Source organism: Chelonia mydas, chromosome 1 (genome assembly GCF_015237465.2).
Source record: "Chelonia mydas isolate rCheMyd1 chromosome 1, rCheMyd1.pri.v2, whole genome shotgun sequence".
In the NCBI taxonomy this organism is placed as follows: domain Eukaryota; kingdom Metazoa; phylum Chordata; order Testudines; family Cheloniidae; genus Chelonia; species Chelonia mydas.
This window is the reverse complement of record NC_057849.1, coordinates 302,681,997-302,694,909: the sequence shown is the minus strand read 5'-3', so window position 1 is coordinate 302,694,909 and position 12,913 is coordinate 302,681,997. Positions and strand designations below refer to the sequence as shown.

Sequence of the window (12,913 nt, the reverse complement as noted above, 5' to 3'; positions counted from 1 at the left end):
TCTCTAAAGCTACAACATATAGTAGATCCACCTTCTTGGGTGTATGCTCTTTGTGTTTGCCAAGAAAGTCACATAGCTCTGTAGTTCTACAACCATTGACTTCACTAGTGTATTTTGTGCACCACACTTGGAGAGGAACCACAGCAATCCCTTATATATCATCAGCTTTCAGTTTCACTGTATGCAGGAAGACTGGAGGAGCTCCCAGAAAATCTTGATGGCTGTCTCAGCTATACTTTTTAGTTTAAAATAAATAAAAACAAGTTTTCCATTATTAGTACTTTCTGTGCAGGTAAATTTATTAAAAATTACCATAAAAAAATTTCATTTTCCAAAAGTCACTAAACCTTGGAATAACATCAGCCTTGATCCTGGCCAAAACTCAGAAGGTAGCACCTTTAACAACTGGGGTTCCTGTATTTTCTGACTTACCCCGTTCCAGACGCCTTTGTCTTGCCAGTTGCCTGTGAAGCAATAAAAATTGTTACAGCGGTTTTATTGTTCTCAATAAGCATTAAAATGTTTCTTCAACATGACACGCACACTGTTCCAAATCCTTAGCTGTCCATCTAAATTGGGACAATTCCATTTTTGTTCCTACCTAAGATTATCCTTCATAGAGCCATCCTGGACTTGCCTCTGGCCAAAATCTTTCTTTCAGGAAAGAGATTCAAGGACATTCACCAATCTGTTTCACTGATTTTAGAACAGCCTCTGTCTCAGTGGGATTCTTCTTGAGATTAATGAGGCTTATGTCCTCTTCCACATATTTAGTACCTATAGCTCATCTGTAAATGAGACCACTGAAATGTTGGTTATTAGCCAAATTCCCTCCAAATGTGTTTTATATGGGAACGTTGTGTATTTTTATGGAAGCCCTCAGGAGTCTCTTTTCAGAGTTGCCAGGCAATGTGCTGCAGTAGCCAGGTAGTAAGATTAGCTTCTGCCTGGGCGGAGACTTCCACCCTCCCTCCTGCTCCTGCCATGGGGTTTTGGGTAACCAGACTCAGGGCTTCAGCCCTCCATTGCTTCAGCCAGGGCGCCCAGGCTCAGGGCTTCCACCTGGTGGCTGCAGCTGGGGCTTAAGGCTACAGCCCCCACGGCTACAGCCAGGACTTATGCACCCAGGCTTGGGGGTTCTGCTCCACAGCTCCAACCAGGGCGCCTGGGCTTCGGGCTTCTGCCTCCCACTCTTGCCGGGGCACTGGGCGCCTGGGTTCGGAGCTTCCACCCCCGCATCCCACTGCTGCCTGGGCTCGGGACACCAGGCTCAGGGCTTCACCCAGCAGCTCCTGCCAAGGCTTGTTCACCCATTTTTCTGTGGGCCCACAAATTGGCCAGGACTCTTACACATAGGTCCATTGTAGGCAGGGGGGCACTGAAAATGCTATGCCTAGGGGTGCCTAATCTGGCCCTGGGGGGGTGTGTGTGTGTGCCTGGTGCATAGGAGCCAGACTGTTTTCTGCAGCAGTACCTGTTGAGGTGGTGCATGTGCCCTTCGCCAACTCATAGCCCCTCCTGAAGCAATGTTGGGAGAGTGGGGATGCCATCACACCCATAATCAGTTCCTTCTCACTGCTCGTGGCCTGAGTCACTGCTCGTCGCCCTTTGTAGTGTACCACATGTTTTTTTATCTGCATAGTCAGTGAGCAGATCTCTGCCTTTTTTGTAAATAGTTACTTAGCAGTTAGTATCCTGTAGTTAGGCTTCCTTTATGATTTTATTTTTGTTTTTAAAGTGTGTAGTACTTGGCTTTCAGTGTTAGGCATCGATGGCATGCAGCACTCACTGAGCTTAAAGCACTGCCTTTCGGGGGTGTCTGTCTCAAATAGTGCCCTCTATATGTGTTGGCTTTTGTGTTTTTGTGAGGGATACGTTAAAGAAAGGTGCAGTATCAGCCATTTTTTCAAGAGAACACAGTTTTCCAGAGATCTATGCCTCAAGCAACACTTAATGGAACAGGCAGTGAGATTCTTCTCTCCCCAGGGCCCTCATTTGAATACCCTCCCACCTGTACACAGTTCACTACCAAGGCTATAGTGGTTTTTGACAGACCCCTGGACTTGGACTTTTCTCCTGGGAGAAAGTGGGGTTGGTCTTCCTCTCTAGGTCTTCCCCAAAAACAAACTCATAAGATAGACTGAAACCATTCAAAGAAGGACATGGCTGTAATCACCGTTACCTTGCAGGAGTCCACGGTGAGTCCTGCGAGGGATACGACATAACCCAGAAATTCCACCATGTTCTTCTCACATTCACATTTTTCTGACTTGGCACAGAGGTGGTTCTGACTAAGCCAGTCTAGAATGATACAGATACAGAGCTCTTGATTTTCAGAGAAAATGAGAATGTCAGCTAAATAGGTGACCATGAACTGATCTGGAATATCCCTAAATACTTCATTCATAAAATGCTGGAAGGTAGCGGGAGCATTATAGAGGCCAAACAGCATAGCCAAATATTCAAAATGGCTGTTTTTCACTCCACGCAGGTCTAATTTTGTAAGGATCCGAGCTAAGTGGAGTCTCTCCAGGAGCTCATTAATAATCCGCTCTGATTAGGCCACAACTGGAGTATTGTGTCCAGTTCTGGGCGCCATACTTCAGGAAGGATGCAGACAAATTGGAGAGAGTCCAGAGAACAGCAACAAAAATGATTAAAGGTCTAGAAAACATGACCTATGAGGGAAGATTGAAAAAATTTGGTTTGTTTAATCTGGAAAAGAGAAGACAGCGAGGGGACATAACAGTTTTCAAGTATGTAAAAGATTGTTATAAGGAGGAGGAAGAAAAATTGTTTTTCTTAACCTCTGAGGATAGGGCAAGAAGCAATGGTCTTAAATTGCAGCAAGGGAGGTTTAGGTTGGACATTAGGAAAAACTTCCTAACTGTCACGGTGGTTAAGCACTGGAATAAATTGCCTAGGGAGGTTGTGGAGATCACTGGAGATTTTTAAGAGCAGGTTAGACAAACACCTGTCAGGAATGGTCTAGATAATTAGTCTTGCCACGAGTGCAGGAGACTGGACTAGATGGCCTCTCGAGGTCCCTTCCAGTTCTATGATTCTGTGTTTAATGGCTCTGATGTTTCAGGTTGTCCCCTTGGCTTGGCTCTTTGTTTTGTATTCTGACAGAGTGAGAGGCCAACCTGTTTCAGCATGGACACTTTCTAGATGGACACTTACTTCCTGTATCATAATGACGTACAGTTTAGCAAATACACCTCCTCCACAGAGACTGTTGGCCCATTCAGCAAGAGTTCAAGCTACCTCGATAACTTTTCTGAGAAACACTTCTATATTGGATATCTGTAGGGCTGCTACTTGGTCCTCCGTGGAAGCGTACCTTCACTCATAATTATGCCATCACAACTGCTTCAAGAGCTGCTGCAACTTTAGGAAAGCAATATTGCAGTCATTATTTAAGTAGACTCCAAGTCTCACCTCCTAAGAGTACTGATTACGAGTCAACTGAGTGAAATATGTGTGTGCAACCACTCAAAAAAGAAAAAAGTTACATACCTGTATTCTAAGGGTTGTCCTTTAGAGATATGGTTGCACACATGTATGCCAGGACCCGCCTTCTATCACATCTGCATTGGAGTCCTGACCCCCCTGTTAGGGGGCTTATTCCTTCACCCACTTACTTCCCTGGTCCTTCTCACATGAACAGAGAGCAACAATACCCAAAGTCCAAAGGTGCAAACAATTTGATGTTTATTGGGGTGAACTTCCAGCAAGCATGATTCCAGGTTCCTTCCTGAGTGTCCCCCTTCCCAGCTCTGACACCACAGAGCCTTACCTGTGTCCTTGTTCCCATTCCCCAAGTTAGCAAAACAGGATTCCAATTTCCCCACGCCTATTCCCTGTTCCCATTTCCCCCTTACTTCCTGACTGACTGCAGACTATATAGTAAAACTGGAGTTCTGCTTAGCTACACCTTAACCAATCATTTTACTGAAATTTAACTAACCAATCATAACATACTGTAACATGATTATGTAACCAATTATATCCCACCACCTTAATTAGTTTACACCCAGCAAAATTAATTATACAGCAGACAGAAACAATCACAGAACCAGACAGAGATTATACAGGCAAACAATAGCAAAGTGGGAACTATAATGACAAAACAATACAGAAGTGAGGATTTCACATCCCAGCTATTGATAAGTGAGTTCTTGCCAGACAGGATGCTATCAAACTAAGTTTCCTTTTACATCTTCTAGGCACTTCCCTTTCTCTGGAGGTGATAGGCATTATCAAGACAGGATTGCATTCCTAACAGCCCAATAGCGCCTTATTTCAATGTGACTAGTTTGGAATGTGAGGAGGTGACCGGTCGCTTCTCAGCTTATGGCTGCCTCTGTTGCTTAGCCAAAGATCTTTGCCTAAGCACAGGGCCTTAGACTGTCACAGTAAGAGAAGGACTTTACACAGGCAGACAGTGATTTTGATTCTTTCTTTTATACCTCTATAACTAGCCAAGTGATAAGAATACACCTAAATTCTTAGAGTATAGGCCTTTACAGACAGGCCTGAATATCGATATCCTAACACCCCCCATATTCCATTGTAAAGGAACTGAGGGGGTGTTGAGGTGGCACTGCACTTACGTAGCTTCTGGAAAGGTTATGGGGAGGTACAGGACACATGCACTGCCCTGATGGCTACTGCTACAGAAAACTCTGGGTCCAGCTTGTTGGGCAAGCGAATACCTCAGTGGAATACATATGTGCAACCACATCTGGAAGAACAACAGTTACAACACAGGTATCCATTCTTTCTATTGCCTTGCCATAATTCCAGATGCTGATTTCCTTCAGAAACATAGTTTGCTGAGTTTGCCACTTGCATAGGAAACTGCCAGTCTCACATGGGCTACTATGAGTACAAAATGTGGAGCAAGTCTTGCCACATCATATATTCTTTTCTTGAAGAACAGAAAGAATTCAGAAATGTTATCAAGGTAGTTGGAAAGTTGCTTGATGTTGCAGATACCACAGTAAGAGCAACTGCCTCTGGAACCAGATGCCTATAGTTATGGATTGCTGCGGCAAGTGTCTGGCCTTCGGAAGTAGGTACAACAGAAGCTTAAGGGCCTGCTGCCTCATGATGGAAATCATATTAGGGAGACAATTAAGGCTAATCACACTAATGCCAAGAAAACAAAAGTGACCTGTAGTTCCCTCAAGTCAAGCTTTCCCTTCCTCCATCCATCAGGAAAGTCACAAGTACCACATCAGACTCAAGCAGCACAGTTTTCCAGCTCTCCAAGAGCCTGGCTGGATGAAGAGTAGCAGCTGACTGAAACTGAATCCAGAAGGACAGAGATGGGGCTGATGTCAGAGAGGGACAGAAACTGTTAAGAACTTGCCATCTCCATAACTTCACGCTTCTTTGAGGGTGTCTGCCCTCAGATCGTGGAAATGATGTACATGTTCATCTGGTCTCCTCATTGCGCTGGATACCTCATTAGCCACAACTATTTTTATTTTTATTTTTTTACCAAAAAAAATCCTTTTCTCACCTACTGCTGGCAAAAACCTGTTACATTCAGACTAAGCATTTATGCTCTCCAGGCTTGATTACTGGAATATACTTAACTAGGAATGAAACTACTTAAAAAAAAAAAAAACACAACATTGATTAGTTCAGAACATAGCAGCCTGCTTACAGAGCCACAGGCCTCCAAGAGTACATCACCATAATGCTCCCCTGTCACTAACTCATTGTAACTACTGGGGACAAACTTAAAATTTCAGCCCTCATCTTCAAAAGCCTCCATGGGATTGACCCATGTTACCTAAGGCACCATCTACATGATCATGACCTCCCCCAATAGTTGTATCTCACCAGGACCCTGAAAATCTCAACCATGAGTGAGATTAATGTAACAAATGCTAAACTGAGCCCACAAGTATGGGGTAAATTCCTGGAGAGGGCAGCCAATTTCTTGTTCCACTCTAGCTAAGTGACTGTAAACTTACATTGAGAAACCTTATTTGCTTAAGTCTTTTGCCCCTTGGAGGGGCAAAGGATGTTTAGTGAGACTCATAGTAGCTTCTTGATCCAAACAGGAGTCTACTTTGGTGCTAGTGATCTTCCAGAAAGCAACATAGTGCTCAGTCCACACTCGTCCACTAGGCATCACCATTTTGATGGAAGGGACTCCTTGTGCTACATTTTGAAGATTTCAGTGTGGTAATCCCAGAAAATACGTATTTCTGTCACATGATAGTGCCTTCTCTGAGTCTACTGGGTTACTGTTAGATGAAATCCATTAGTCTCTGATGTGGTGAAGTTAAACATAAAATGGCAACTTTTCCCATGTATTTCCTGAAATACAGATTTCTGTGAAGATCTTCCCTACTCTGGAAAGCCAACTCTATAATCAAGATTTGGGGCTGATAGTCTTGATCTCTTGCTACTGCAGGAGGTGCCAAAATTCCACTGTGACAATTTGATCCCATGTCCTAAGTGAGAACAGAGAAGAAAGTAGCCTATTCATTTCAGCCCATACTGAAGGGATGCAAGACAAAATCTAAATTTGAGATGAGATGAAATATACTTTCTACATCTGGAAGAATAGCAGCTAATGAAAACCCCAGAGTTTTAATATGAGATAATTGGTGATGCAAAAATGTGTCTTAATATGTACATGGACAGCACCTATCACGATGTGAGCAACACTGAAATAAAAAATATTTAATAATAATGAACAGTGAATTAATAAGGTTAACATGACTTAGCATCAGTTGTATCTGCTTCTTAATTGGCCATGAATGTATGTTTAATAGAGTTTTATATTAAAACATCAAAATTTTAAAACAAAGATGTATTCCAGCTTCTCTGTAAAGAATGTGAAGGTCTGCTTCCTGTATGTATCATATATAGCAAGTGAAAACTTCCATTAATACTATATGTAGTAATGTGTATATGTTTGTTTTTTTTTCATTTTGAAAGTTCGAGAGTGAAAGGAAAAAAGTGAAGAAGCTAGTAGAGTTAAAACGATCAGTGGAAGCCCGGCTGGATCAAGAAATGAAGAGAAACAGTGAATTACAAAAAGAATGTAATGGGTACAGTTTTTTCAGCACTTTCAAGAAAATATCAAGTAAACTAAAACATGACTTTGTTCTGTTTACAAAATTAAACTTTAACTGAAAAATGATTGCACAACTGACCTCACAAATTGCTTGTATAATGCTGAACTTTTAATGTTGTTCACTTTTGTAATTGAGCACCTGTTGCAAAGTGCAGTGAGCAGGTATGTTAAGCCAGGCTGCCATGCAACTCTTCAGGCAGGGATGGAGAAAAAAGGACCTACACCTACATCCTCATGGGGCAGCCAGAAGTTTGTCCTAAAAATGATTTCTGAGACTGAGAGGATGATTCCTCAGATTTGTCTATCAAATATATTTAAAATGGGTTTGAGGGGCTTGGCTATGGTTTCTAAAAATACATAAACAAGTCTGTTTGTCTTTCTACTGTACTTACTACGCAGAATGAAGAAACTTCTAAAAACAGCTAAGAAGAAACTAAAGGAATATGAGAATGGAGAGAGTGTGTCCCAGTTTAGTTTCCAGGGAGAACTGAAGAACAGATATTCTGAAATGGACAATGAAGTTAGTAGATTAAGGACAAAGGTAGGTTCTAATATTTGAAACTCACATAATTCATTCTTCATATATTCCTCTTAGAATTGCTATAAATGTGGTGGCTACATTTTGAGTGGGATTTTTGTTGTTTTTATTCTGGTTAAAGATTGTAAAGAAATAACCGTTCTCAGCTCCCCACCCAAAGAGCCTCGTGAGATCCTGATGCATCTCAAAGGCTCTAAAAAGCACTCAGGAGAGGGATGGGAACACCCATTGAGATAAATGGACTATTTCACACATCTCAGAGTTATTGTTTCAGGTTGTATTCATCTCAATAGGATGTTCTCATTCTGCTCAAAAGAACACATTGAGATGAGAGGGCCACTTCAGACCTTTCAGAGACTCCTGTGCTGAAGGAGGATGCGTAGAGAGAAGCCTTTTCCCTCCATCGTCCCTCTATCCTTCCTGCTTAATGAACTGCGCTTCACAGTGCTCTAAAATTTGCATGCTTGCACTGATTTTTTTGAAATTCGCATTGCTTTGCAGGAATACATTGTAGGGCTAGTGACCACATTCGGGATCATTTGAGACAGTAGTTCCAGAGATATAAGTTCTGAAAAAGATAGCAGTTTTTCAAAAAGTTACTAGGTAGGCTTTTTTGCGCAGAGCCAGAGATAAAACTGTTGCTGGGATGCAGCTCAAAATGTTCTTAATTGATCGGTTATTACCCACGGTAATGGACGGCATCCACTAGATCTTTGGGGAATTTAAGAAAGTGTTTGTTTCTTCAATTGCGTACTTGTGCAGTCTGGAAGGATTACAATGTACAGGCCCCAGTAAAGAAGAAACCGTGAAAGCGTTTCTATGCAAGCACTTTATGCTTACCTGGGTAGTTTGAGGGAATGTGCCAATACCATTACGCCAGTGAACAGCCCTCTACTGATGTTTCTAGTTCTAATCTGTGTACACCTGTGCAATAAAGATCTAATAACTCACGCTGCTTGCTGCAAGTTGTCTATTATAATATCGTGTGCTTGTATTTTATGGGGAGGTTTACTGTGAACACAGCTGTCAAGGTTCCCTCCCCACTCTGAACTCTAGGGTACAGATGTGGGGAACCGCATGAAAGACCCCCTAAGTTTATTTCTACCAGCTTAGGGTAAAACTTCCCCAAGGCACAAACTCTTTGTGCTTGGAGGGTACGCTGCCACCACCAAGTGATTTAACAAAGAATTAGGGAAAGGACCAATATCCCCCCAAGCCTTACACCCCCTTTCCTGGGGAGGCTTGAGAATAAACAAGATGAGCACAGACCAGCCTTGGGTTTTTAGGATCCTAAAAACCCAATCAGATTCTTAAAAAACATAACTTTCTTAGAAGAACAAAACAAAGATAAAAGAACAACTCTGTAAGATTAGAATGGAAGATAATCTCACAGGCAGTCAGATTCAAAACACAGAGAATTCCTCGAGGCAAAACCTTAAGTTACGAAAGAAGAAAAAAAACCAGGAATACACATTTCCTCTAGCACAGCAAATTTCACAAGCCAAAAACAAAAGAAAATCTAACGCATTTTCTAGCTAGATTACATACTAACTCTATAGGAGTTGGATTGCTTGCTTTCTTGATCTGTCCCCAGCAGAGGCAACACACAGACAGACAGACAAAGCCTTTTCCCCCGCCTCAGATTTGAAAGTATCTTGTCCCCTTATTGGTTCTTTTGGTCAGGTGCCAGCCAGGTTACTGGAGTTTCTTAACCCCTCACAAGTAAGAGGATTTTATAGTACTGTATCAGAGCTTCTTAACCCCTTCCCTTTATATTTATGACAACAGCAGAATAGTCAGTAGCTGATTTAAGCAAAATGTTTATTTTGGGTTGGGAGGAGCTGATGACAGAGGACTTGTGGGTTGGCAAGAAGGACAGACAAGGAGAGGGGTTGCAGTTGCAGAAGGGGTGGGCAGTAGCGTAGCTAGTGGGGGAGTGGGGCAGCAGCCGCTCCTCCACCGAGCAGAAGTGGCACCTTTTTAATTACTTGGCGCCTTTAAAATTTTTACTCACCTGGCGGCGCTCTGGGTCTTCAGTGGAGGGTCAGGGGGAATGGAGATTAAAAAAAGGGGCCACCCCCTGGTACTGACCCGGCGGTGCTCCGGTCTTCAGCAGCTCTTCGGCGTCAGGTCCTTCACTCGCTCCGGTCTTCGGCGGCATTGCAGTGGCTAGGGGGTTGGGGGGGTCCTTCAGTGCCGAAGACTGGAGTGAGTGAAAGACCCGATGCCGAAGTGCTGCTGAAGACCCGGAGCACTGCCGGGTCAGTACCAGGGGTTGGCGCCTTTTTTTATCTCCGCTCCCCCTGTTTTTTTCCACCTGGCTACGCCACTGTAGGCGAGCCTTGCATTGGTTGTTTACAGATTTTTTTCATTTTACTAGCCTCTGGGGAGGTTAGGGCAAAGGGCTATTTCCTGATCTTGGAGTAGATTAATGTGGTGTTTCCTAAAACACATAGTACAGAAGTACAGAACTGACAGCACAGGTGACTTGACGCTAAGGGAAGAGCAATATGTGTTCTGCTAGGTTGCCAATATGTTGATTCTGGGTGATTCCTCATCCACAAGGTTGGAGAAGTTTGTGATACAGTATGGAGTACAGTATAGGGATTGCTGATTTGACTGAGTATGCAAACTGCAGGATGGGATATGAACAACTGTCTACATGACTATTAACTCCTATCAACAATGTATCTTTTCCTAGTAAAAAACCTGGGAAATCAATTGGCAAAAAACTGTTAATGGAGTTAAGCGTTGCTTGATGATATGTTGTCCCCTTGCAGAATGTTGAGTTGAGCAAAACTCAAACTTCTGAAAACCAGGAAATGCACAGTTAAGCCAATGCAACATTTGTGTTCCCTCATTCAGCAATGACCAGTATGTCCCATAAACACACATATCTTTACTCTTCCAACCCAGTAGTTGCTGAAATGTACAAGCTGTTCGCTTCTTTTACAACCCCTTCACTCTCACCCACGTGATTTTCATCGAACACTACTGAAAAACAAAAAGGAGAAAAAAAAAGGTTGCCCACGCCACCTTCCCTCTGCACTCTTTGAGCAATGCTTCAATATGCATATACTCACTCTGGCCCTTGGCACTATAAGATTGAGGAGGTCCCGGATCCTGGCATATGCTCACACACTTAGCCAGCTCCCCATAAAGAATAACACTATGCAATATAAGAACTATGGTTTTGTCCTCACTAGCCCTTTTGTCAGTCAGGGGTGTGAAAAAAAAACACAATCCAGACCGACATAAGTTTCACCGACAAAAGCGCCAGTGTGGACTGTGGTATGTCTCTCTTCTGCCGACAGGTACTACGGCTCGTTGGGGGTGGTTTAATTATGCTGGCGGGAGAGCTCTCTCCCACCAGCAAAGAGCCGCTACACAGGAGACCTTACAGCAGTGCAGCTGCACCAGTACAGCTGTAAGGTTCATAGTGTATACATAGCCTATTTCACAGCCTTTTACAACTCCCTTGCGCTTACTCACACTGTCACAAGATGGCTGCCCCCTCGCCCCCTCCCCCCCCCCGGGGGTCCCCTGTGTAAATACCAGCCTCATATGTTGCAAATGTTTTTGTATGTATTAGAAAGAATGTTGGGAAGGGTTAAAGGTATAAATACGGAACAAAAGGTTTCTTTACAGGCGGCGAAAAGACAGAAGGCGGGGGAGTGGGAAACGGGTTAACTTGATGTTCCAGCTAAACCCGAAAATAAGGAGCTGACACCAGCCCAAGGCCACTACCCACACTCACTCTGCTACCTGCCAAGACAGAAGGGGGGGGGGGGAAGTCCACTCCCCCGACCAGCTGTAAGAAAGAAGAGTTGTTGAACGAAATGCAGGGGCTGCAAAAAAGACCAAGACAGCAAAGGCCAACAAGGAAAAAACATAACTGTCTCACGGCCCTGAAACCGGTGTGTTTTGGGAAAGCTGAAGAAACCACGGAAGGCCGGTTTAGACTGGTACACAGAGCATGGGGAACAAAGGTCTCTGAAGGAGACGCCCCCCAAGAGACCCCAGGACTTAAAAACCCGCCCGGGAGCTGAGGCAAATCGGAGATCAACAGCGGACCCTGGACAACCCGTGCACGGGAAAAGAACTGCCGTCCACCCCTCCCTCTCTTCTTCTTATGTTACACCCAGGCTTGGCCAGCCTCGGGTAGTGTGGGTGTGAGTATGAAAGTGGGTTAGGGCTTGGGGCACTAATGCTTTCTTCCTTTCTCCGAGTGATGTGGGGAACCTCCCCCCCGCCCCCAGCACTCTCTGCTGTTGTTTTATTATTTTATCAATAAAGCTTTAAAAACTCAGTTACTTTGTGTGTTCTGTAATCTCCTCCCCAAACAATCCTGTGGCCTCAGCCTGATCACCTGACGCCTCAGGCAGATTGGTAACAGAAATCTGTCACAACACGAGATCATCTCAGCCATCACTTTCACTTAAACATAATTAAAGCATTAGAATCCTCTCATATTGCCCATCACCACTGACAATGGTCTTTGTAAAAAATGCCTTATGCCTTCCACCATTTAGTGTAGATATGCCTAACACTGTCTGCATGCAAATAGTTCCCATGGGTTGCTGCCATCTCCAGGGGAACAGAGCAGAGGTGATGTGGGCAACCTTCCTTCCCACCCCTAGTATTAGATGGAATTCTGTGGGTGAGAGTGAATGTGTTGTAAAAGGAGGTGAAGAGCTTGTACATTTCAGCACCTGGGGAGTGGCAGAGTAAAGGTATGTGTGTTAACAGGGTGTATTGGGGCATTGCTGAAAGAAAGCAGAGTTAAGGTTGCATGGACAACCTTAACTGCATTTGCTGGTTTTCAGAAGTTTTGAGATTTGCTCAACTCAACGTTCTGCATGGGGACCACACGCCCCAAGCAACCTTAAATCTGCATTAACGTAGTTTTTTGCCATTGAATATACTTGGTTTTGTTCCAGACCATCTTCTTGAGTCTTATTATATGTTAAGGCTCTGATGTCACCTGCCTTTTAGGGATTCCACCATCATATTTTAGGTAAGCAGGCAATGAGGTAGGTCTGTAAGGAGTGGAACTTTTTTCCCCTTGTCAGCTGTCTCAGCCCATCCTGCCCTATTGTTAAAAACCTGAAAATGTGTCCTAGAAATAGCTTTTATTATCCTTATCTGGCTTATATTTAGAAACATTTCCACCATTCCTAGGTAGGGCCTAACTTACTACAGTCTGTTCCCATCATTTTATGAGTGTAGCTTTGTTGCTAGTGCACTATATTTTAGAAATTAAGTAACTT

At 43.6% G+C, this 12,913-nt stretch overlaps 1 protein-coding gene across 10 annotated transcripts in view; it reads left to right on the top strand.

Annotated features, from left to right (window-relative positions):
- The window catches only part of ANKRD26 (ankyrin repeat domain 26), a 188,380-nt gene that overhangs the window by 133,690 nt on the left and 41,777 nt on the right, over nucleotides 1-12,913 (top strand). For all 10 annotated transcript variants that reach the window (XM_043550006.1, XM_043550032.1, XM_043549994.1 and 7 more), the window contains 2 exons: nucleotides 6,967-7,079; nucleotides 7,505-7,646. In XM_043550006.1, coding sequence (XP_043405941.1) covers nucleotides 6,967-7,079; nucleotides 7,505-7,646 — 255 coding nt within the window. The remainder of the gene's footprint in view (nucleotides 1-6,966; nucleotides 7,080-7,504; nucleotides 7,647-12,913) is intronic.